At 41.4% G+C, this 27,903-nt stretch overlaps 1 protein-coding gene across 5 annotated transcripts; it reads right to left on the minus strand.

Annotated features, from left to right (window-relative positions):
- Positions 1–797: 797 nt before the first annotated feature.
- On the minus strand, positions 798–27,243 carry LOC124125024 (protein mono-ADP-ribosyltransferase PARP14-like). Of its 5 annotated transcripts, XM_046488341.2 has the most exons (19): positions 27,141–27,243; positions 24,358–24,988; positions 22,392–22,420; positions 21,614–21,806; positions 19,095–19,123; positions 18,300–18,492; positions 17,647–17,693; positions 15,611–15,856; positions 14,522–14,737; positions 13,828–13,849; positions 13,536–13,640; positions 9,654–9,719; positions 8,824–9,015; positions 7,020–7,211; positions 6,178–6,335; positions 5,702–6,044; positions 4,086–4,246; positions 2,855–3,032; positions 798–1,587 (listed from the first exon to the last, which is right to left on the minus strand). In XM_046488341.2, exons 2-19 carry the CDS (start codon positions 24,965–24,967, stop codon positions 1,211–1,213), a joined length of 3,357 nt encoding a protein of 1,118 aa, XP_046344297.2. In that variant the 5' UTR covers positions 24,968–24,988; positions 27,141–27,243; the 3' UTR covers positions 798–1,210. The 5 variants fall into 5 exon arrangements, with proteins under 5 accessions (XP_046344297.2, XP_048244822.1, XP_048244823.1 ...); XM_048388868.1 differs by lacking the exon at positions 798–1,587 and having other exon boundaries at positions 2,868–3,032; positions 4,109–4,246; XM_048388865.1 differs by lacking the exons at positions 21,614–21,806; positions 22,392–22,420.
- Between the last annotated feature and the right edge of the window lie 660 nt (positions 27,244–27,903).

Raw genomic sequence — 27,903 nt, forward strand, 5'->3', positions numbered from 1 at the left:
CTGATACCTGAAAACGTTGAATTCTGAATCAGTAAGCTGGATTCATACACGGAATGTTAACAATTCGAAAAAAATAGGTTGATCATTTTCCCCTGTTAGTTTAACTTATGTGTCATTACAAATGTAAAAATGACCTTTTACTTTTTTTTCAAAAATGTAACAGTGAATTGGAAATTTGTGGAAACAATACACTGTTAATTTGAAATGGTTAAATTACATGGTAATTACTTGCTGCAAGATACAACTATTGGCAATAACTTTATCAATTTGCCAGAAAGGACTTATGTTCTTTAATTCAGCAAAGGTATTCATCTGAAATCATGATAATAAAACACAGGACACACACTCTCAAAACACATTCGTGGAACGTTGTGACGCAGTGAAATGTGTCCTGTATTTTGACACTGTGCTGTCAGAGAATTAGTTCTTAGGGGAAAGGAACGACAATATCAAAACATCAAGTACAAGAAAACTGTGTACCAACAAACAATGAACTGTAATACAAGTTCTGACAGCACTGTCACAATGATAAGCGTTAATTCTAGCTCAGCAGTGGCAATATAAGTACCAGTACCAGACTGACACATCAGAATGAATTGTGTTTAATACATTTATACAACATTAACACAATGCTCATTGAACAGATACATTTCAAGGTGAAGTGATGGGAGGGAGGGGTGGTGGGTGCTTATACTAGTCCGGACTGATGCCGATTTATAGTGCTACTCAACTGAGATACCATGCCGCGGTTTAACATGAATACCCCCGTCAGACACAGTGTACTGACTCCGAGCCGACTAGTCATTGTTTTTTCCCCTTAATGCCGAGCGCCAGACAGTGTTTCAACAAGTACCATCTTTTAACGTCTTTATGGGCAAATATTAATGAGAAACTTAAGAGGAACTTCAGGGGCTATTTTTCAGTAAGTGTGTAAATATTGGCTAATTGATAAAGAATTACAGATATATGACAGATTCAATTTGGTTCGAAACCAGTATTCCAATACAGTTCAACACAAGGATGTTTTCAGAAATAGGTGTCCGACACTGCAACAATTTATGTGTCCACAACATACTCCGACACTTCAAACTTGCTACCTACTTGCCCACAAACCGGGGCTAGAAAGGACAAGGGTTCTAACAGCTGTTTCCGCATGTGATCACTTGAGTTCGATTGAGGTTATTGTGACTGACCACTCTTCAGTGGTAAACTACAACCGAGTCATTGCTGGAGCATTGTTGTCTTGCGCATCACAAGGATCGGCTTTTGTCTTGCTTCCTGTCATGTCCACCTGCTTGCCGACCGCATGGGTGAATTCGATTAGATACTCAGGGTAAGCTTGATCATCCTTGAAGATGACATAGGTTTTGATGTCCTTCAAGTTGTTGACAGCAGAATCATAGGGAGTGCTTGTGCCTGCTCTCACTGGCAGGTACTTCATCGTTACCTTCCCTTCCACTGGAATGCCAGTCAGTACCTTCGCCTGATACACGTATTTCAATCCTTTGGAATCTGGAGGCGAGTATGTGTCGCTGGACGAATAGGATGGGTCGACAGAAAAGTAGGTCCCTTCACCAAATCTGATGGCTAAACAATGAATTGTTTTTAATAAAATATATCAACATCGACGAGAAGTAGTGAGCATGAGTGAGTGAATGATTCTGATTTTATGCCACCGTGAAACATATTTAACTTTTTAACGACCTGTCAACTTCATGAATGCAGGCCTTAGACGTTTAACACTTTGGTGAAACCCAATCGCGTTTGTGGTGCTGACAAACTTAGAAACACAATAAGCGCAAATTCATATTCTACTATTCTGAAGGGCCGACCTCTTTATTACATTGATGCAAGGTGTTTTTTTCTGAATAGAAATGGACTGATAGTTTTGAATATAAATAAATGTTTTAAATATAAATATATCTGGTTTTGTAGCTGTATCTGGAAAAAATCCTAGAATTTAATTCCCCCAAATATGAAATCGCATTACTGGACTAACTGTCCGCTCATCCGTTTGATTACCGTGCACACAACTTTTGTCAAGTTATGCCTTAACAGTAACAAAATTGAAGATGCCATCACTTGTCTACTCAGGGTATTAATCCCTGTCAGATATTCGTTATATTGAAAGGGAAATCAGAGTGTTTGCCAAAGAAGTTCATATTAACTAATCGACAATATACCCAAACGGGAGTCTGCTTGCATATTGTGTCAGTGGCAGCTTCAAACGAAGGGCAAGGTCACCTTCAGAATAAGAAAAGATAACCGTGATCAACATACAACGTCACACGCTAGAAATTAATGTAAAAAGTTAATGTTCACATCTGAGATATTTTGACCCACGAAATCAGGAACATTTCCAAGGAGTTTTCGTATGATTTGTACCTAGATGTTCAGTGTGACTGATCGAAAGTGCCACAAAATACACAGACGAATCAACATAAGTTTATAAATTGGTCGAAATATTTTAGGCGGTCTTAATTTTGCCACCTTGAACTTAATTGCATTTACATCATCACGCTCTGAGGGACCCCAATCTATCTGTAGTCGTACACGCCACATGGAATGGATGTGCTCGAGTAGGTAATTTCTGTAGTAGACTTATGCATAACTGAAGGATTCGAACCGAATTTGATGCGTGTAATGATCTTGTTTGCTTTCGTAAAGTGTTAATCTCGAAAAAGTCTCCTTATTATTTGTGAATATCGACAAAATTTGAGTTTCATGCGTGACCTGAGAGAACTCAAAACAAATACACCTAAGTCAACTTTGTGTGACACACGTGTAACGTACGGATTTAGTATCTCACCATCCTGTGTGTAAAAGTTCATGATAACATGCCGACGGAACTCACCATTTGCACCACAGTAACTCCTGTCAAATCCATTTGTGTTTATGTTTTCAACTGAGCCCTGGCTGGTTCCATGCCAGAGTATGCGCTCATTGACTTTGTCCCAGCCATTTTGTAGGGAAAGTCGTTCCTCTTCTGCCTTATACTTCCTGTGTAGTAGCCTGTTCTCAATCCGATATACCTGAAGAAGATTATCCAAAGTATCAGTCTCAGTGAGTGAGTATGGTTTTACGCCGCTTTTAGCAATATTCCAGCAATATCACGGCGGGGGACACCAGAAATGGGCTTCACACATTGTACCTATGTCGGGAATAGAACCCGAGTCTTCGGCGTGACGATCGAACGCTTTAACCACCAGGCTACCCGACCGCCCCTATCAGTCGCATGACATATACTTATTATTGCATTGAAGGACTCATATCCCCGGCCAATATGAAATGTCTGGTTGTGTGCAAGGCACGAAATAGTGTACGGTTTTTCCGCCCATTTTAGTCTAAGTCAAAGTCGTTGCCATGGAAACTCGAAACCTATTTTTAATTGAAATCCCAAACTATCAAAAGGCACCAGTTTACCACTAGACCTATCTATGTGCCAAGATTGGTGAAGACATTTTGTACAGTATTCAACATCTGCTCAGGAAATGAGGTTGGCATGGAAACTAAAAAAGAATATATTTTTTTAAAATCCCAAACAATCAAAAGGCACAAGTACAACACCTATGTGCCAAGTTCAGTTAAGATATCTCTCATTACTGTTTAGTTCTGCTCCGGAAAAGAAAGTTGACGGACGGACGGACGGACAGCACCCATTCCTAAACCCCTTCCACTTCGTGGCGGGGTATAATAATGTATTTCCGAAAACATTACGTACAATCTGGCTGATGATGAAAATGTACAGCTGAAGAGCATGTGGGCAAGTGTACTGGGCATAGCGCCTCTTTGAACAGTATGGAAGTCATGTATTAACATGGGAGCGAAGTGGTCCAGGGTTTAGACGCGTAGACGCTGACCACGGTGGGATACTGAGAGACCAAGACTAGACCAAGATTTGAACACTCGCTCACACGATACCGACACCAAAAACGAGCAGGACTCTGCACATCGATATCTGTGCCTTATCTGACTGAATTACATTGGTTTAATGAACTGTGATCACTACTCAATTTGAACTTTAATTTCGACATATGAGGTAGTGTACATGGTTGAAATGGACCATATTGCTGTTGCAGACTCACTTCTTTTATGTGAAATTTCTCACTTTTGGACTTCCTCTGAGTTTCAAAGCGAGTAATGACGTTTTTGAATTCTTCCCCATCTCTGTCCACAGGGACGCAGTCCGTGACTCCTTGGTGCTGAAGCGACCAGTTGAGTGGAATGTCATCATACGTCACGGAGACTGAAGAGATAAAATGTTCTAATGCATTCAATCATACACGTGGGGCTCAAGGTTAGCATAAATGTAGGTGCTCCAGAGCTCTGTTCCTTGTCATATGAGGCGAGTGAGTGAGTTGGGTTAAAAGCCGCTTTTAATAGTACTCAGTAGTATTCAGTAGTGCACAGCTGCACAATTGACTGCGGGTCAGACGACAGGGCCAACTGTGCCACAAGGAAAACCACCTCAGGAGCATAACTTAAAGAGGTGAGTGAGTTGGGTTTCACGCCGCTTTCAACAGTATTCTAGTTATATCATGGCGTGTCAGCTTAATCTTGGAGGAAAGCCCAAAGTGATGCAGGTCTCAAACGTTTACCACTTCGGTGAAACCCACGAGCACGGGTATAATGCTGAAAAATCTAGAAACATAATCGGGGGGAACCAACAATCATAGGTTTTTGGCGTGCCCAAGGGACACAACTCTGCATAGCGAATCGCGGCGCCTTAGACGACTGGGCCACCCGTGCCCCCGACTAAATGAGACCAGATGGACAGGGTCTGAGAGTGGGAGTCATCGTACCACGACAACATGAGGTGTTCTTCAGTCAATTTCAGACTCGAATATCTTCCCAACCTGATCCATTAGGCGTGAAAGCAAAGTAGTGATGAAAATGCCACGAATGGATCACTCGATATCAGTTATGACACCAGGTGTTCGCAAAAAGGAAGGTCATTTCTTGCTCTTCTGGTACCATCCGTCTCTCACACAAATGTAGTGCCAGTGAGTGAGTGAGTTGGGTTTAATGCTGCTTTTAATAGTATTCCAGTTATATCACGGCGTGTCAGCTTAATGTGGGAGAAAAGTGATGCAGGTCTCAGACGTTTACCACTTAGGTGAAACCCACGAGCACGGGTATGGTGCTGACAAACCTAGAAACATAATCGGGGCGAACCGGGACTCGAACTCACAATCATAGGTTTCTAGCGTGCCCAAGGGACGCAACTCTGCACAGCGAATCGCGGCGCCTTAGACGACTGGGCCACCCGTGCTCCCAAAATATGTGCCCCCAAAATATGTGCCAGTAAATAAGGAGGTGTGAATACTCCATTAAAGGTCGTAGCATGGAATAGCCTCGCAACATCGCTGAGTGCGGCGTTAAAACAACAACAGCAATAACAACACATACACAGTGTAACGAAACGAGTCTGGACCGTAGAATCAGTAATTAACATCATGAGCATCGACCCACGCAATTGGGAAACAATGAACAAGTACATGTGTAGTTAACCCATTTAGTCTTCTTTTACAACAAGCTGGGGTTACCAGGGATTATATTTGATAGTGGAAATGCAACGAAAGAACAGATAGCTTGACACAGAGTTTCACACAAGGAGGCATTTATAACAGGATACTACTTTTGTACTGCTTCTTATACAGCTGTGTACATAACGGCCAAACATAATTATCACCAAACTCACCTCTTCTCTGTAATTGTATCTCTCGTTTATCTGGATCCTGGCATATCGAAACCTTCCCGTCTTTGATCTTCAGCCTGTAGAGCCTATCGGACTGATCCGTAAACAATGTGTATCTTTTGTTGTGTTGATAAGCATCCTCAACATAGCCATTGATTGAGTCCAGATCGAGATTGTGGTCATCCTTCGCCGAACTCCATTTAGCGCTGTGACATGTTCTCAGAAACCTCTTGATGTCAACCTTCGCCTTGGCTATGTCTACGTCCATGCCAAACAGTATCAGCTTGCATCCGATCACCTTCAAGCCCACAGTGTGATTCCTTGCAAGTTGTTGAAGATCGTCCATCTCAAACATTGAATACCAAATTAGCAACTCGTGAACATATCTACCTCCAATAAGAAGGCCTTATAACCACGTTAATCATTAAAATATTTTGTGATTAGAAACATTTGGACGACAGTTGAAGAAATGAACTCACCCTCTCTTTGGACATTGCAGAAACCAGCCTGTCGGCTTCAACAGCCTCACTGCGTACGTTTGCATCGACAAAGCTTCGGATTTGCCCAGCAAGATCCTGCACCTTTGACGTTTCAGTAGATGATACGTAAAGATCATATACTTGCTTTTGCCCCGTGGCTGTTATAAACAAATATGAGGATTGTTTGTCAATGGTGTCAATGTTCACATTCAGCTGTCACAGAACCCGACCACTCGATTCATACTCTTACGACTGAACAATAGTCCCGGCTGATGTGCCATTTGTTCTTTGGGTCTGTTTAGTTTTGAAGTGTACATTGTACCGAGACCTGCCATTTCATTGAACTGACACATTACAAAATCTATATATTTACATCATATCACCTTTCATCTTAAGGCGGGAATACAAAAATCAACGACCCGGTACAGAGTAGTGCTCTTGGAATTTTTTGCGACATCGTGTGCCCAGGTTCTTGTGACATGATTGTGTGCCAATATCATTCGACATGGCACGTTCTTTATAATAGTAATCACTGGTTTGTATGGCCTAGGCTCAAATATGTTATAGCAAGAGTATTCTTGACAGTAGTCAATCAAAAGAGTGAGTGAGTGGGTGTGGTTTTACGCTGTGTTTAGCAATATTACATATTATCACGGCGGGGACACCAGAAATCGGCTTCACACATTTTACCCATGTTGGGAATCGAACCCTGGCGTCAATAAAAAAATATACAGAAAAACATATCTGAAACATAACTGAAATAAAATAACCACTATTTTTTCATTTGATTATTTTAAGGAATTAAAGAATTTATATTAATTGAATGATAAAAAAGGTCTTACCCTCGAGACGTTTATTGTTTCTCTCCTGAATGTCCTGCAACGTGGTGACGATTCGATCAAAATCTTCGTCACGAAGCACTAACAGCCTGATATCGTTGATGCGATGTTTCTTGAAGTGAACGGCAGCTCGGTATTGTTCTATGGCATCATGCAAGAGTTCCGCCAGTTGTTCGGGGGAAAGACGCTCAGAACCTGATCAAAACGAACGTAAATATATTGAGTAACTGTTAGCAAGGGAAGCATCTTCTTTATGCGATCACTGGGTGTTAAAGGCAAAAAGTGATGAAAATTATGTGAATTAACCACTGAAAACCAGAATGGTTGAGCATGTCCTGTTCTAGAGGTACCGGTATTCCAGTTGGTACCACTTTTAGTGAAACCCGCGACGATTCGGGGTAGAATTGGTCTTCAGCAACCCATGTTTGCCGTAAAACGCGACTTTGCTTGTCGTGATCAAGTGATTGACAACATGAGCATTGATCGTCGAAATTAAGATTCGATGACATGCATCAACCAAATTATCAAGTCTGACAACCTGATCCCTTTAGTCACCTGACTGATGAAGACAGTCTTCAGCAGCCCATGCTTGCCGTAACCCGTGAAGATCCGGGGTAGAATAGGTCTTCAGCAACCCATGCGTGCCGTAACCCGTGAAGATCCGGGGTAGAATAGGTCTTCAGCAACCGATGCTTGCCGTAACCCGTGACGATCCGGGGTAGAATAGGTCTTCAGCAACCCATGCGTGCCGTAACCCGTGACGATCCGGGGTAGAATAGGTCTTCAGCAACCCATGCTTGCCGTAACCCGTGACGATCCGGGGTAGAATAGGTCTTCAGCAACCCATGCTTGCCGTAACCCGTGAAGATCCGGGATAGAATAGGTCTTCAGCAACCAATGCTTGCCGTAACCCGTGAAGATCTGAGGTAGAATAGGTCTTCAGCAACCCATGCCTGCCGTAACCCGTGATGTTGGGGGTAGAATAGGTCTTCAGCAACCCATGCTTGTCGTAACCCATGAAGATCCGGGGTCGAATAGGTCAGCAACCCATGCTTGCCGTAAAAGGCGACTATGCTTGTCGTAAGAGTCAACTAACGGGATCGGGTGGTCAGACTCGCTAACTTGTTTAATGCATGTCATCGTATCCCAATTGCGTAAATCGATGCTCATGATATCAATCACTAGACAGTCTGGTCCAGACTCGATTATGTACAGACCGCTGGAATATTGCTGAGTGTGGCGTTAAACTTCAAACAAACAAACAAACACTATCCATCGGATAGAAACAAGATTAATCAGATTAACGATCATTGCCATAGAGGAATGTCTATTGAATATGAATAGAAGTACATTACAATTGAGGACCTAATCGCTGTCCAGAACACCCGTGTTTTGCTGTTTTCAAAGAATGAAACTGTATAAAGAGAATTCTTTCATTGTTTGTTGTGTAACGCCAAACTCAGAGATATCCCAGTTGTATGACGTCGGTCTGTAAATGCTCGAGTCTGGGCCAGGCAATCCAGTGATTGACATTATGAGCATCGATCCACGCAACTGGGATAAGAAGCCTGAGCAGCCGATCCCGTTATTCGTCTCTTGCGAAAAGCAAATGTTTGCTAGGACCTATTTTCGTACCCTGAATCCTTTGCACTGAACATACTTGCAAACTTTTCATGCGACAATGAAATGGGTCCGTCATCTCTTCAGCATTGTTCAATCACAATCGGAACACCTTCAAAGCAAACCTTTTTGCAGGGAAGTGTGAACTGGGAATTATCGTTACAAATATACAAAATATTTCACATACCAACGCCAAGACAAGGAAGGGCCACAGACGCTGGTTTGAACTTTTCCCCAGATTCTTTGAGGCATGAAAGTATTGCTGCCAGCCAATCTGTTCCGTTCTTCCCTTTAAACACGCTGGCGCAAAGATGTACTACACAAGTCCAAGGTCTGCACGACTTGCAAAACGATAATCCAGACTTTTGCAGAGCTGGAACTATCAAACAGGAAAGTATGCTAAAGAGCAAGAATAGTTTATGTATATGAGAACATTTGGGACAACATTATCCCTTGACAGATGTATTGGTTGGTTGGTTTGTTGTTTATCGCCGCACTCAGCAATATTCCAGCTAAATGACGGCGGTCTGTACATAATCGAGTCTGGACCAGACTATCCAGTGATTGATATCATAAGCATCGATCCCCGCAAATGGGATCGATGACATGCCTCAACCAAGTCAGCGAGCCTGACCACACGATCCCTCTTACGATCGCCTCTTATGACAAGCATAGTCTCCTTTTACGGAAAGCATGGGTTGCTGAAGACCTATTCTACCCTGGATCTTCAAGCGTCGGTCAGATATATACTGTTTACGGTAGTTGTGTGATTGTGAGATGATCCCGTTTACGTCTGTGTATGTTATTTCTGTTGTTGGTGTTAGTTATAATTGTGTTACAATCATTTACTTCAGCGTCTTTAGTTCTGTGTATGCTGTATCTGTTATATAGCATGGTAAAGGTTTCAGATAATTCAACACAGCCGCTCTTTTATAAAGTTAATCTTGAATCCACTTTACTTTAAACTTCAACATGAAACGTTGTGAACAGATATCTCCAAAAACATATGGAACTCACGATTTTTTCTGAAATCCTTCTTGAATGGCTCTCCAAAGCGTTCTACCAGTTCTGTTGAAAGGGTTTCTGAAACAAATGACATATTTCCATTGGCCCCTTTTCAGACAATAAAACAGTGGAACAATTGGACAAACTCGCCAATCAGCAAGAAGCACAAGAAACAATGCTCAGAGTGAATAATTTCCTGATGTGGATTAGATGGTTATCTGTGTGTCCTAGGTTATTGTATGCCATCATGCCTCTACGATGTGGACTGTCGCTCATGCTGTCAACCATTAGGTTGCTTCACCGAGACGTGAATTATTTACAGGCCGCGGTGATGTAGCTTGAATGTTACTGACTGCGGCGCTAAACAACATCCACTGACAAGGGATTTACTGACAGCTTGTGATTGACGATAAATATGCAGAATGTTTCCACAGCACCCCATTGCTGGTCGTACAAGGCGACCGAATTGGGCAACCTGTTTGCCGTGGGTTGCGCCCCTGTGTCGGTGGAGGAAGGGATTCTGGTGGTTGAGGGCACTAGAACCAGGAACAGTGTTCCTTTGCCCAACACACCACTTTGATCCTACCTTCATCTAGACGGGTGGTAGAATTGGCCCGGTTCTATCAATCGGCTGGTCATGCCATGCCCTGTGTATGGTCAACTTTGATTTTGAATATATATATATATATGTATGTATGTACTTATGTACTTATATTCCACAAAATAATTATGGAAAAGATCCAAATTTGTATGTGTTATTAATCTGCTTAGAGTCCCATGCCTGAAGGCGGTGGCTCATGGGCCAATCTGGCATTATTGACCTCCGGGTTCTATTTGTCTTCAGAAAATTGCCAAGGGCGGAACCAGCCTGACTTTATTTCTGTTTGACTCTCTTAGCTACCCGTGTTTGTATTGGTCGAGTATAGCATGCCTGTAACCCTGGTGTTTGTAGTCGGCTTCCACTGCAGCACCGTCCTTGTAGACACTCCATTGGTGGGTGGGGAGCAGGGATGTCGAAAGTCTTTTTTTCATTATGGCTTCCCCACAGATCACTGGTTCTAGACCAAAAACTAAAAGATGGCATATTGATACAGATCCTGCAACATCTTCTGATGAGGATTCTGTACAAAATATTGATTCTTGGCCACGATTTCTGGTAGTTGAAGGGATTGATGGTGAGCCTCTCAAACTGAACCCCTTTGTTGTTTCAAAATCAATTGAAGGCATTTGTGGTACCGTGAAGAATGTTACTCGTCTCCGGTCCGGTTCACTGCTTGTGGAGTGTGCAAGGAGACAGCAATCTCTGAATCTACTCAACGCTGATCATATTGCAAATACAGAGATTGCGGTCTCTGTGCACAAAACATTGAATTCCTGTAGAGGCATTGCCCATGACCGTGCAAAGTGCCTCTCAGATATGTCTGAAGACGAGATTGTTTCAGAATTAAAGTCTCAAGGTGTATCTTCTGTGAAACGGTTCACAAGGAAAGATGGTGACACCATCATAAAAACAACTACGTACCTTTTCACGTTTAACCTCACTAAGCTACCTTCCTCCATTAAAGCTGGTTATTTCAACATCGGAGTGGATGTCTATATTCCGAATCCACTCCGTTGTATCAAATGTCAACAGTTTGGACATGGAGCCAAATCCTGTCGCCATACCAAAGTTTGCTCCCGCTGCAGTAAGACCCATGATAACACTGACTGCACACATACTGTCAAATGTGCAAACTGCAGCGGCGATCACATGTCTACTGCTAAAACGTGTCCCTCTTTTGTGACACAAACTAAAATTCTGAAACTGAAATACACAAATGATATCTCATTTACAGACGCGAAGAAGTTGGTTACAAGTGAATCAACCACTTCCACTTCTTCACGGACCTTTTCTGCAGTAATCTACTCTTCGCCTATCAAGGCTGATAATAGCTGTCAAACAGCTATTAGCTGGGTATCCACTGACCAGAAAATTTTGTTTCAAATAGATGCTGACATCTGTTCTTCACCTTCTTCAGCTTCGCAAACTGACCCACTACCGGAACCTGCACCTTTGCCAGAACCTGCACCTTTGCCAGAACCTGCCATTCAACCAGACTCTGTACCTGAACTCAAAACAAATAGAAATCTCACGAACAAAGAAAAAAAACAACGACGAAAAGAAGCAAAGGCCCTTAAACATGTTGAGGAACCTTTGTCATTGACTGCTCCTGTGGAGGTTCATAACACCTTTGAACCTCTAGATATGGAGGTCACTCCATCGCTACCATTACAGCGTAGAGGACCTTCCCCCCGCTCACGATCTCCAATTGAGCCTCCATGAGTTGCTCAACCAATTTAATACAATGGAATTGTAGAGGACTGCGGCATAATTTTAATGATCTTCAGCTTTTAATTCAAGATTTCACACCATCAGCATTTTGTCTTCAAGACACCTTCCTCAAGACCACAGATAATTTTGATTTAAGACAGTACAGTTCTTACCATTGCTTTTTCCCTCCAGGGGATAAAGCAACTGGAGGATCTTCTGTTATGGTGAGGCAGGGCATCATTCACAGTCCTGTTCCTCTCAATACCCCTCTTCAGGCTGTAGCAGTACGTATAACATTGAATATTGTTTTTACTTTGTGTTCTTTGTATGTCCCACCAACGTACTCTCTACGACAGTCTGATCTTCAGGCACTGTATGACCACTAAGCCCTGTGTTATCATGGGAGATTTGAATGGCCATAACCCACTTTGGGGTAGTAATGACAGCAATTCAAACGGTAAATTATTGGAGGATTTTTTCATTACGACTTATGTAATTAAAGGTAAGGGTAATATATCAAGCATACATCATCTTAAAAATGGCGATCGGTTGTTAACTGATAAATCAGATATTGCAAACAAACTGGGTGAAACTCTAGCTGAGCATTCTTCCTCGTCTAACTATGTACCTAAATTTCAAAAATATAAAAAGCGGCAGGAAAAGAAACCTATTAATTTTACTTCAGATAACGGGGAAGATTATAATGAAGTCTTTTCCATTCATGAACTCCATACTGCCCTTGGGCAAGCTCATGATACTGCTTTAGGGGCTGATAACATACATTATCAACTCCTGAAACATTTACCAGAATCATGTTTGGAAACCTTACTTTTCATATTTGATGATATATGGACATCTGGAAAATTTGCATTATTAATGACCAACTTCTCGTCACGATATGGCTGAAATATTGCCGATGTGACGTTAAATGTTAACTCACTCACTCACTTCGGTCAGTGCTTTGGCTGATACAGGTTCTATTCTATTCGGTTCTATGCTGCAGTGATGTCATCAATATAAGAGACCGCGGAGGTAACTCAACGAAACAGAACTAAGACACACAATCACGCACCTTTCGATCCTCTTTCAATTAGTATAGGTCTAAATCTAATTGCCAAAAGACCAAATTCTATATAATCCTAAAGACAATAAACTGTTTTGTGACACTGTATCAGTAAAGAGAATATGTAGACGACTTCAGTATACTACTTTCCATCCGGGGAATTATCATCTACAATTTTCAAGTTTTGGAGAGGATACTGTTAATCTTCAAATGAATGCGTCGCCAAATGAATGCGTCTCCAAATGAATGCGACTGCTGGCACCTATCCCAAAATGCGTCTCAATATGAGTGCGACTCCCTCAATCAAATGGCATTGCTCATTCGCGCTGAATAGAATACTTCCGCAAAAGCTGTATTTTCCCAAATAACAACAGATTTATGTGTTTATTCCGTTGACTTGCGTTAAGGCACCCACAAGCCAAAGGCTGTAGATCTGAGGATAAGGGTGATGAAGCCTGTCCATGCGTGCTGGGCCGTGTATACAGAACAGTATATAGCATGTAGAGTACATGTACCTTACCAGTCAGATTGAAGCGTTCTGATATACTGTTGACTATCACGTCGGTCTGTTCTTCCAAAATATCCCCTTTTCTGACTGTCAGTCTGATGTCCTCGACGTGAAACGCTGCAACAAAGGCCCATCACGACTTGGAAGACGCTCAAACAAAACTTATTAAACACGAATAATGAATGTGTGATCTTAGTATTTAACATAATTCATATCGAAATGTTTTACTTGTTTCACAGATTCGATCAGAGATGATTACTTTCTCAATTCTGTTTGATATGACACATTATGATGTAATACATACCTTCCCGTCTTGCTTGGAATGCCTGGAAGGGATATAAAGGAATGACGTCACAAACCCATACACAAAATATTATTCCGACTCATGTTTAAATGAACAACATATCTGGTTTTGCAGCTGTAGATGAACAAACATCTAATGTCAAGACAAAGTCCCGAAACAATAGCCGGTGTCTTAAAGAGAATCCCAGGCCATGACGTTTCATAATTTTTTGGATGGTATGTACTATAGTGAGGATGGACTATATACACACAAGACTTTGCATGTCATTCATATACACAACCTCGAATAAGTACAAAAAATACAAAAACAATCGTGCATGTGAATTAAGTTATACAAGAGCCAGCATGTACAGTATGTGAACTGAACGAATTTGTAGTCTAAATAAGCGCTAACGTGCAAAGTTTAACCAAGGGTCCAACCAAACTTTTTGCCTGGGGCTGGCCTGGGATATTATCTAAAACAATAAATTGTCTGCGAAAGTTCTTGAAAAAAATTATTATGCTTCTGACTGTCTGCCACAAAAAATGACATTGTTGCAAAGTGTTTTTCTAAAACATAAAACCCAGGTTTATAGTTTTAAGCAAATAAATATCTGATTTTGTCGCAGTAGCTGAAAACTATCTAATCTCGATACAAAATCCCAGACCTCTCCCAGAACATCAAATGGTCAATCTGTATTAGGACTTTGGTGTACCTTCTGTACATCCGGGTTGTCGGGGTGTAGTATCACATATACATCAACCTTCTGTCTTTGTATAAACTGCTTCACCGTGTCCATCATCAAGTCTGCCACAAGGTCACGTGGATACCCGAGATTGCCGCAGCCCAAAGCAGGGAGTGCAACAGACGTTGGAAGTGGTTCAATCCTTGATATTTTTTCCAGGCATTCACTGAGTATCCATTGGTACATCTGAAATGTGAACAAACAATGCGAAAAAAGGTAAGTATTTTACTCGCATTAGATTTTATCAGGTGAACAATTCACTTGCCTGTGCAGGATACACTCACCTGTTCGTGAACACATGATATCATCACTATTTGAAAGTGATTCATAAACAGTCGGAATCTTTCAGTACATATTTATTTAAAAGTTTCTCGCGAACTGCGTATTTACACTTACGGTTCCAAATGTATAATGGCTATAACTGTGACAACACTTCCACTGCTTGGTGACCCGTAGCTGATGTTTCTTAGATCTGTTATTGAGCTTTATTTCAAAGAGCGTGATACGACACTTGCTCCGAAGTTGTTTGATCATATGACAAGCTAACAACATTCAAGGCCTCAGTAAAGCTTTCAAAGGACACCTCCAAATTTGACATATCATTGACAATATGATGTCCGATGCAATTTTTTATTTTGATTTGTACCATATGCTCCCGTGTTTTTCAGGTTGTTCCGGTTGAGTCCACTCCTATGTGTGTGTGTGTGTGTGTGTGTGTGTGTGTGTGTGTGTGTGTGTGTGTGTGTGTGTGTGTGTGTGTGTGTGTGTGTGTGTGTGTGTGTGTGAAAGGAAGGTGTGTGTGTGTGTGTGTGTGTGTGTGTGTGTGTGTGTGTGTGAAAGGAAGGGGGGGGGGGGGGGGGGGGCAGGTAAGAAGCTCTCCCAAGCAGCAACCTTTGCCACTCGTAAGAGGCGACGTAATGAATTCGGTGGTCAGGAACGGTGACTTGGATTATAGCATGTCATCACCCCGAGGATACCAATTACTTATTTACAGACTCGATTATTTACAGTAAATGACATCACAGCAAACAAAAAATAACAAAATTATTTCACACCAACCTCTTTAGCTTTGGTTTCTTGTCTATGGTTCCAGTGGTGCAAGGCCACAAAGAGGACATTGTTACATTTGAGACGATAGGGTGGCGTCACCGTCATATGATACTCCTTCATTTCGTTAACTCGGAATTCCTTCTTACAATCCTCCTGAAGTTCTGTTCCAGCAGCTTCAGACAGAGCCTTTGCCACCACGCCATAACTCAGGTCCAACGTTTTGGAGGCTGGACAAACTAGCACATCCACCTTGAACTGAAAGAGGTGAGGTGAAATGGGTTTTTAGTCGCGTTTAAGATTATTATTACATAGCGACGTGTACAAACGTTTTTGTGTGTTGCATGTATACTCGGACCCCATGGTACGGCGGCATTCATCGTATCGCGGCATTTGTGATTTCCGATAGTTCACGCGGGACACGCCTCTTAGCGGCTGTCTATTGATGCAAATCAGTAACCAGGAAGTGCTCACTTCGTAAACAATTTCAATTTCCTCGGAATGTTCCGTCTGCTGTAAGTAAGGAGTTATTAATGCGTTGATACATATTTCTAGCATCTGTTGTAATATTGCCTTACCCCCATCTATTAATGGCCAACGATATAACCCGCAGTTCCCCAAGTAAACTTTCTCTATCGACCTGAACTAGATCATCTGCATATTCATGGCGACTAATGAGGTAACGGAAGTTACGTAGTCCGCACATTTTTCCCGCTCTGTGCCCAGAATCTATTGGGATATCACCAGGGCCATAATGCTAAATTAGAAATACGTTCTTCACTAGTAACCAAAAGATAAATACATACTTTGGGCATACTAGGAGTGCTTTTTATATATTTATTGTTGACTTTTAACTTTTTTCCATTTTGTGACAAATTATTGTCATTCAATTTTTTTTAAACAATCTTAAAATATCATTTCTGATATTTTGATGTTGACTTATAAAAATATTTTTCTCTTACTTTTCGGTAAATATGCATTGAATACCTATTGCTGATAACACATTTAGAATTTTACTTGTGCTGTCTTTGCACTTGTCTGGACAAATTACTGATGTCTGGCATGATCATACCAAGTGGTTGGTAGAAATGTGTCCTATTTTTGTCCAATTCGGACCACCATACACAACTTTTCTCTGTACCGCGATACGATGTAGTTCTCTCCCTTGTCAAACAGAGCGCGAGGCCCGGCTTTTACTCGGAGCTACTAATGTAAATAATGAACTTTTATCAGTAAAATATGCATTGTTTGATAACATGAATGATATCTGATACAGAGAACACGAATAAACATAAAGGTTAGTGAGTGCATTTGGTCCGTTTCGCGAACATGACAAGTACCGCGATACCCCGAGGTTGCAGGCTACTTGTCTGGACTCGTGCCGCCATGCACACTTAGATACCATGCCTCGGGTGACCAGTGACCATGACATCCAGTTGTCTAGTCCTCCCTTTATCCCCATAATGCCAAGCGCATGGCAGGGTAACAACAAGTATTTTCAAAGTCGCGGTCTGGGGATGGAACCACTGACATTCCGCTCTCAGGACATACACTCTAACCACTCAACCATACAAGCACTGACAGAAAACAACGTGCCTGTGAGGAATGCTGTGTTCAGGAAGCCCCTTGTTGACAAAACGTTTCTGGACATTTCTGATTAATGCAATTAAATTACTTTTAGCAAAAAATACGAAAGTGTACAATTGAATTAGAATTTGACCAAACACTTTAACCTTTATCAACACATTACATGGCTGGAACCAATGGCGGACACACTGCAAACCGATGGTACCAAACCATGGCACTGAGTCAAATACATCACTATCGAATAACAATTTCTTGTTTGTTTCATTCGTAACCATCAACAGAAGTTGGTTTATACTCTCTTCCCCGACAGTTTACGTTTATCATAAAAGACATTCGAATGGATATGGTGGTCAGGCTAATACCAATCACTGGATTGAGTCTTATAGCTGACACATCCAACCCAAACTGTAGCAGTCACTTTCTTTCATCAAATGACTTTCAGTTGTAGACACAGAAGTTACCTCTAAAGCCTCAAGCGTGCCCTGCTTAATGATGATCCTCCCCTGTTCTAAAAACAGAAACGCCATGTGAAGAAAATACAACAATTTCTGAAGCATCTTCTACTGAAGAGACATATAATGTTTACTCTTTTCTTGAAAATTCAAGATAACATTTTGAAGTTAGTACCTTGAATACATATAAATATTTTAAACATGTATCTTGAATTTTTGACAAATTACCTTGAATTTAAGCATAGTGCCTTGAAACGCCAACGTGTTATGTATTTTTTAAAGAAAAGAACAAAATACAATGTATATATGTCCACAGACGTGAGAGACATTGTCACTTTCATATAAATATAACTAATGATGTGTATGGAGTAGACAAGCTGATAAACACATTTCATGACCAATGTTCCAATTCCCTTAACAAAGGGCATGCCCCCGTTGGGATATCCAGTTAGAATTGGTCCCTTGAAGCCATTACTAGTCGTAGATAGCGACCTAATGGACCAGGTGGTCAGGCTTGTACCCCTATGGCGTGGATCGTTGCTACTAATATCAATCACTGAATTATCTGGTTCAAACTCAATTATTTACAAGCTGCCGTGATGTACTAGTTCATGTGAGGCGTCAAACAATAAACAAACAATACAAAAGGTAGATCATTTTACCTTCGTTGACATGACATGGCGCCACTTTGATGTTTTTTCCATGTACAGTTTCCTCCAAAAATGCTTGAAATTGATCGGACTTTGCAATATTTTCGATGCCAGGTTTCCGGATTTCAAGCCTTTCGGTGTACACTGACTTCTCTTGATGGGTGAGGGGATCATCCTGACTTGCAGCACCGCCACCACCATTGACCTAGAGAAGAAGCCACACAGAATATGGTAACGTTTTGTAATGGATTAGGTGAGGTTCGTTGGATGTCAGGGTGGATGCTGAAATTTGGGTATTAGGTGAGTGAGTGAGTGAGTGAGTTGGATTTTACGCCGCTTTTAGCAATATTCCAGCAATATCACGGCTGGGGACACCAGAAATGGGCTTCATGTACCCATGTCTGGAATCGAACCCGGGTCTTCGGCGTGACGAGCGAACGCTTTTACCACTAGGCAACCCGACCACCCCTGGGTATTAGGGATTGGATGAGTGGAGGGTTTCCACAGTTAGAAAATAAATATAGTTACTCGCTCATTTACTTTTTGATTTTACAACACTGGGGTGGGGTGGGGTGGGGGTGGGGGGCGTCCCAAGTAGCTTATGATGGTCATTAAAGACTACTCAATAGCTGGAGTTGATTTATTGGTTAATTTCTTGTCATAGTTGGTCATAATATCAATCACTGGTTTGTCTGAATCAGACTTTACAACTTACCGGCCGTCGTGATTTAACTGAAATATTACCGCGTGAGGATAAAACAACAAGTAAATATGTAAAATAGATAAATGAATAGTTTGTTTTGTTACCTGATCCTCGTCTGAGTCGTTAAATCCACCTGCACAAAACAAATATTGAGTTATTTTTCATTTAAAAAAGAAAAACAACTTCATTCCCTACATATGTTAATTAATATTTGCATCTTCCAAATGTTCATACATAACGCAGCACATATTAAAACACATTCGCCACTAGACCTAACACATCTTCTGAGTGAGTATGATTTTAGGGCGCTCTTATATCTGTTCCAGTAACAACATCAGGGAGAGGGGCACCAAGATGAAGCTTCCCGTATTGTACTCAGGAGGGAGTAGATGCCAGACTTCAAAGTGACGAGCGAACGCTTTAACCACTAGGCTACCCAACGGCCCTTTTTTGTCCAGTTGCAGATTCCAACCACTGGCTAATTTAGACAATGGGTGGGTACCTCGGGTGCATATTCAGCGGTAGATAATATCCCAGTCTTCTGTCCTACTCTTTAGCGCCGGGCAACAACCAAGATGAAACACCTGGCTGGTTGTATCAAGCTATCAACTGCCGGTTTCCTTGGACCAGACTAGCTAGAATACGACTGACTACAGTGTAATACATACACACAATAAGTGTTGACACGATCCAAACGATTGTCTTCAGAATCTATTATCTTATTTATGATATTAATAGAAATGTATTTATTTATAATGCGTAGGAGTAATCCTATGTTTATGAATCACTATCAAATAATGACAAATAACAAAAGAATTAATTAATAAGGTACCAACTATTAGATTGTGTTATGGTTGAAGGCTTGTATATTTATCTGTTCAAGAAAACGATAGAGAAAAACTAATGTCCACTCAGGTCATATTGGATGGCTACTGTAGATAAAAGTGTTCTTTACCTGATTTCAAACAAATGAATTGTATGTCTTGAAATCTTCACACACACACACAGAGACTACACACACACTAGAAACACACTACACATTACACGCACATATACACTTTACACACACACACACACACAGAGAGACTACACACACACTAGAAACACACTACACATTACACGCACATATACACTTTACACACACACACACACAGACTACACACACACTAGAAACACACTACACATTACATGCACATATACACTTTACACACACACACAGACTACACACACACTAGAAACACACTACACATTACATGCACATATACACTTTACACACACACACACAGACTACACACACACTACACATTACATGCACATGTACACTTTACACACACACATACACACACACACACACACACACTAGAAACACACTACACATTACATGCACATGTACACTTTACACACACACATACACACACACACACACACACACTAGAAACACACTACACATTACACGCACATATACACTTTACACACACACACATACACACAGACTACACACACACTAGAAACACACTACACATTACACGCACATATACACTTTACACACACACACACACACACACACACACACTAGAAACACACTACACATTACACGCACATATACACTTTACACACACACACATACACACAGACTACACACACACTAGAAACACACTACACATTACACGCACATATACACTTTACACACACACACACAGACTACACACACACTACACATTACATGCACATGTACACTTTACACACACACATACACACACACACACACACACACACACTAGAAACACACTACACATTACATGCACATATACACTTTACACACACACACACAGACTACACACACACTACACATTACATGCACATGTACACTTTACACACACACATACACACACACACACACACACACTAGAAACACACTACACATTACACGCACATATACACTTTACACACACACACATACACACACAGACTACACACACACTAGAAACACACTACACATTACATGCACATATACACTTTACACACACACACACAGACTACACACACACTACACATTACATGCACATGTACACTTTACACACACACATACACACACACACACACACACACTAGAAACACACTACACATTACACGCACATATACACTTTACACACACACACATACACACAGACTACACACACACTAGAAACACACTACACATTACACGCACATATACACTTTACACACACACACACACACACACACACACACACACACACACACACACACACACACACACACAGATACTACACACACACTAGAAACACACTACACATTACATGCACATATACACTTTACACACACACACACAGAGACTACACACACACTAGAAACACACTACTCATTACATGCACATATACACTTTACACACACACATACACACACAGACTACACACACACTAGAAACAGACTACACATTACCTGCACATTTACACTTTACAGACACACACACACAGACTACACACACACTAGAAACACACTACACAGTAGTGTGTGTGTGTGTGGGGGGGGGGGGGGGGGGGGGGGGGGGGGGGGGCGTGGCGTCAAACAATAAACAAACAATACAAAAGGATGACCATTTTACCTTCGTTGACATGACATGGCGCCACTTTCATGTTTTTCCCATGTGCAGTTTCTTCCAAAAATGCTTGAAATTCATCGGACCTTGAAATATTTTCGATGCCAGGTTTCCGGATTTCAAGCCTTTCGGTGTACACTGACTTCTCTTGGTGGGTGAGGGAATCATCCTGACTTGCAGCACCGCCACCACCATTGACCTAGAGAAGAAGCCATACAGAATATGGTTACGTTTTGTAATGGATTAGGTGAGGTTCGTTGGTTGGAAGGGTGGATGCTGAAATTTGGGTATTAGGTGAGTGAGTAAGTGAGTGAGTGAGAATTTACGCCTCCTTAGCAATATTCCAGCAATATCACTGCTGGGGACACCAGAAATGGGCTTCACACATTGTACCCATGTCTGGAATCGAACCCGGGTCTTCGGCGTGACGAGCGAACGCTTTAACCACTAGGCTACTCGACCGCCCCTGGGTATTAGGGATTGGATGAGTGGATGGTTTTATACAGTTAGAAAATAAATATAGTTACTCGCTCATTTGTTTTATAATATTACAACGTGGGGGCCGTCCCCAGTAGCTTATGGTGGTCATTAAAGACTACTCAATAGCTGGAGTTGATTTATTGGTTAATTTCTTGTCATAGTTGGTCATAATATCAATCACTGGTTTGTCTGAATCAGTCTTTACAACTTACAGACCATCGTGATATAGCTGAAATAATACCGCGTGAGGATAAAACAACAAATAAATATGTAAGAAAAAATTATGAATAGTTGGTTTTGTTACCTGATCCTCGTCTGAGTCGCTAAATCCACCTGCACAAAACAAATATTGAGTTATTTTTCATTTAAAAAAGAAAAACAACTTCATTCCCTACATATAGAGAATCTCACCCGAGTGTCTTTTGATATCAAATATATCAACAGGAGTTGATAAAAGTGGAAAAATTCCGAGGCTTGCCGAGGATTTTTGCCACTTTTATCAACGAGTGTTGATATATTTAATATCAAAAGTCATAAGGGTGAGATTTTATTCATCATTAAACATCATTCTTTCAACTTTTTCAATTTGTAGACAGTAATTAGCAGTGTCTTCAGTGTAAAAAGTACTGTAAACTGCTTCAGTAGCAGAGCCATTAGTGATGTCATTTGATTATGACGTCATGGTAACCAGTGACGTCACAATGGTCTGCAAAGCATTGTGATGTAATTTCATTGCTGCGATATCTACAGTGTAGATATCTCTTGATCTCATCCAAGCGATATCTCCTGTGGGAGCCAGTTTTGGATGATAAATGTTAATTCATATTTGCATCTTCCAAATGTTCATACATAACGCAGCACATATGAAAACACATTTGCCACTACATCTAACACATCTTCTGAGTGAGTATGATTTTAGGGCGATTTTATCTATATTCCAGTAACAACATCAGGGAGAAGGGCACCAAGACGAAGCTTCCCGTATTGTACTCAGGGGGGAGTAGATGCCAGACTTCAAAGTGACGAGCGAACGCTTCAACCACTAGGCTTCCCAACGGCCCTTTTTTGTCCAGTTGCAGATTCCAACCACTGGCTAATTTAGACAATTGGTGGGTACCTCGGGTGCATATTCAGTGGTAGATAATATCCCAGTCCTCTGTTCTACTCTGAGCCGGGCAACAACCAAGATGAAACACCTGGCTGGTTGTATCAAGCTATCAACTGCCGGTTTCCTTGGACCAGACTAGCTAGAATACGACTGACTACAGTGTAATACATACACACATTAAGTGTTGACACTATCCAAACGATTATCTTCAGACTCTATTATCTTATTTATGATATTAATAGAAATGTATCTATTTATAATGCGCTCGATTCCACACACAACATTGTCATAGCGCTACTACGTTATCATCCGCGACAATGGATCAATGGGTTATCTTCTCGAACTTCATTCTCAGCTCCCTGGGGAGAATACAAGCCGAGCTGCCTATTGGGCCTATGGATAGATAACAGTCACATTGTAATTTCGCCGGGTAATCATTCGCTGCTGGATGAACAGGGGCATATGTCAATGAAGACACGACGTATACAAGCGTTTTAGTTTGGGGCATTACCGAAGCCAAAGAAACTCTCATGGGTCAATCGCTATATGACTGAAATAATGCCGATGCGATGTTAAATTTTAACTCACTCACTCATGGGTCAAATTTCCACTCCTCGCGCCCATAGTGTCCTGTGCCCTGGTTCGTGTCCTGTGCTCTGTATACAGAACCAGGGGCGGTCGGGGAGCCTAGTGGTTAAAGCGTTCGCTCGTCACGCCGAAGACCCAAGTTCGATTCCCGACATGGGTACAATGTGTGAAGCCCATTTCTGGTGTCCCCCGCCGTGATGTTGCTGGAATATTGCTAAAAGCGGCGTAAAACCATACTCACTCACTCACTATACAGAACCACGTGACACCAGCCAGGACACCATTAAGGAGAGTACCAAATGTACAAATATTTGGAACAAAACCCAGGTTTATTGTTCACCTACATCAAACGACGGAACTCTTTCCATAATCATACAAATCTTTGCTAAAAGAAAAAAAACTTTTTACGATTTTGACTGGGCAGTAATCACTAATCTGTAATTAATGAATCACTATCAAATAATGAAAATAAACAAACGACTTAACAAATAAGGTACCAACTATTAGATAGTGTTATACACGCACATGTACACTTTACACACATACACACACGGATAATTCCAAACAAACTCACTATCAGATTTGCGTCGGCGAAGAACACCTGGTTCCTCGTTCAGCTCATTTATCACAACATCCACGATTTCCTTCACCGTGTTGTATTTCTCGAAATGTACTGAGAGGCGAGTACGCCTTGGATTGTCGTCCACTTCCGTATAATCTCTCAACTCTTGAAGTCTGTCACGGAGTGTTACACCAATATGTAAGGCATCAACCTCTTCACTGACGATGGCAGCGTCTATGACATCCCGAACTCGGCAAAACTCGGCATGCTTGCACCGGATCCTGATCCCGTCTTCGCAGACATCGTACACTGCATTAAGGCCATTTCGTAACAGTCTGCTTCCAATATATCTACGAGTTACATCCTTCTTGAAAAGTTTGATGCGCGATGGATCAGTCACTTTAATGTCACGTAACTCAGTTTCCTCCAAGATGGTAGCAATGAATGTTTTGGCATCATACACGGAATTCCTTGACCCCTTGACTCTTACCTGAGTCTCGTCGATGTTAATTGTAATGTCGGGATGGATGTCTTTCAGTTGGCCTTCAATGCTGACTCTTTTCAGAAAGCTGATTTCAGTGCGATCCGAGAAAGGAAACGTCTCAACCGCCTCGTTGTCCATATTTGATGGTGAATGTCTGTGCTACAAGAGAAAACACTGAATGACTGCACGGGCTGTTTGCTTGTGTGCCGGTAAAGGTTTTTATCCGCAATATTGCAGATATATGACTGTTGTCTGTAAATACTCGAAACAAGACAAGTCAGCCAAATTAAAACGGTACAGGTTTTGGAGACCCAAGCTGGCGACCCCTTCAAAACATCATCTGTTTTTATTTTCGATCTGAATATATATATTTGTAAATTATTTTATGATTTATAGCCAATCGGGGATGAAGAAATGCACTGTTAATCCGCTGTGCAGAGTTGCGTCCCTTGGACACGCCAGAAACCTATGATTGTGGGTTCGATTCCCGGTTCGCCCCGATTATGTTTCTAGGTTTGTCAGCACCATACATGTGCTCGTGGGTTTCACTGAAGCGGTAAACGTCTGAGGCCTGCATCACTTCGGGCTTTCCTCCCACATTAAGCTGACACGCGTGATATAACTGGAATACTGTTAAAAGCGGCGTTAAACCCGACTCACCGACTCACTCCTTGTTGACTATTCCACTTCTTTTATCGTATTATTTGTGTTGTTCTTACATGGACACATATATGTTAAATGACTCGTAGCATTCATTCACCTGATGAAGGAGTAAGGATACACAGTAGACCACGTTTATAACTAACACGCTTATAACGAACCGACGAATAGAACGAACTTATGTTTGGGTCCCGGCCATTTGCTGTAGACTTGCTGTACATATGCTTATAACGAACTACTGTTATAACCAGCTAATATTAGTGGTGCCTTCGTGTGTTATAACCGTACTTTACTGTACTCCGAAACGTTGTGTTCCTAATAATGAAGACGTTGAAATCCATATATCTCCCTCAGATTGGATCCGTGAAGATCCGGGGTAGAATAGGTCTTCAGCAAACCATGCAAGCCGTAAAAGGCGACTATGCTTGTCGTAAAAGGCGACTAACAGGATCGGGTGGTCAGGCTCGCTGACCTGGTTGATGCATGCCATCAATCCCAATTGTGTGGATCGATGTTCATGATGTCGATCACTGGATTGTCTGGTCCAGACTCGATTATTTACAGACCGCCGTCATATAGCTGGAATATTGCTGAGTGCGGCGTTAAACAACAAACAAGCCAACCAACCAACCCTCAAATTGGATCTGCGCCAATCAACTGATAAACACAGGCAATATCATTGTGCAAAGTCCAACATGACAACAAAGCAAGAGCAGTATTTTTCCTGTCAGCATCGAACAGGTCATGGCTGTCTTCACCAAACAGATAAGCCAACATCATGTACGATTGTCCTCACACATGAAGCAGTGGCTGACATATATCTGTCATACTGTTTTAAGCAGTGTTAAACTCAGCTCACTACAGGTTGTGGGCTAAGAAACCCCTCCCGGAAGAACAAGAATAAAATAATAAGGCAATATTGTGACATTGAAAACTTCATTCATGGGTATGATAACGCATCTTTTCGAAACAAATTGTCTGGTACTGCTACGTATTTAGAAACACAAAAATACCACTTCTATATCTTCTACATCTATCCTTCCTTTCTCCTACCTACATTCATATCTATCTTACCTTCTCTCATTGCATAGTATCGCCTACTTACATTTCAAATGTTTGAAAATGTCCCACAACCCCTGGCCACGTGGGGATGTAGGGTCTTCATGTAAATCGTGACTATGTTCGGTAATAATTTTTTTTAAATATTCCTGACAGTTTTCACTCTAGGGTAGTCTAGGTCATACTGATTCAAGATGATAACACACACGAAGGGTAAAGTATCTTTATGTAACATTTTAGAAGCTGTAGCATCAAGAGAGGATGAACTTGAGGATTCACAGAACACCACAGATCAACCAACAAACGAGACATCCACAATCAGAGCACACTAAGCAACATGCCAAAACTAAGTCCAGTGTGCCCGGTAATTATTTGACAGACAGAAACCTAAAATCTGATTCTGAAAAATATAACATGGACCTCAGGAAAGTCTGGACGTCCTGTTAACCAAAAATACATTGAAAAAAAGGAGAGGTTTTAAACCAACAGAAGCTGAAACCAAGATATTAAATGTAAATAAAGTCCCCAAACCGAAAATGCCACTTGATTTAACGTTAATTATTTAAACAGTAAATATAACATGCATACTTACAAGAATCGTGTAAACAGGCGCTATCGCTCACGACAGCCCTGGTGACATCCCTTGCAGTATAGCTCTCATCACCTCGTAATGCTGATCTGTCCTCAGTGTTACCTTTATATCATATCACCAGGAAGTTGGGAAGTGTTATCGCATGACGTAAAACGTCACGTGTTGATATCAGTGTGTATATTGACATAGATTCAAACATACATATACTCTTCAAAAAAAGAAACTTGACATAGATCTAAAACCACTTTTTTTCCAAATATTTAAAATAATTACATTAAATGAGAACCAAATAAGTCAAACAGGAAGATGATGTGTCTATAATTCGCGAAAACACATGCAAAGCACATAAACGTAGCGTTTGGGGATCAATTTTACAGCTTCATCCAAAAGCAACCGCCTGTAAAAAACCTGCAGAACAGGATCCTGCATTTAGGTATGCAGACCCCCCTGCTGAATTGGTATAAAAATCCACATCAACGGCTGTTCATACATTCCATATAACGGCAGTAGAGGCGGTGACAGAATGCCAAGACTGAATGCAGCTCAACTCAGCAAGAAAGGGCCAGGCACTTTGGCGTATCCAGACAGACAATCTCCGCACTGTGGACCTATACAACAACACCAACAGAGTTGACGACAGACCAAGGTCAGGAAGACCAAGGGTGACAACCCAAGCACAAGATCGATACATCCGGCTGCGACACCTCCGAGACCCTCTACAACCACACAGATCCCTGGGGTACGCAGAATATCAGATCAAACG

This window comes from Haliotis rufescens, unplaced genomic scaffold, assembly GCF_023055435.1.
Source record: "Haliotis rufescens isolate VD_foot unplaced genomic scaffold, xgHalRufe1.0.p SCAF_8, whole genome shotgun sequence".
Lineage (NCBI taxonomy): Eukaryota > Metazoa > Mollusca > Gastropoda > Lepetellida > Haliotidae > Haliotis > Haliotis rufescens.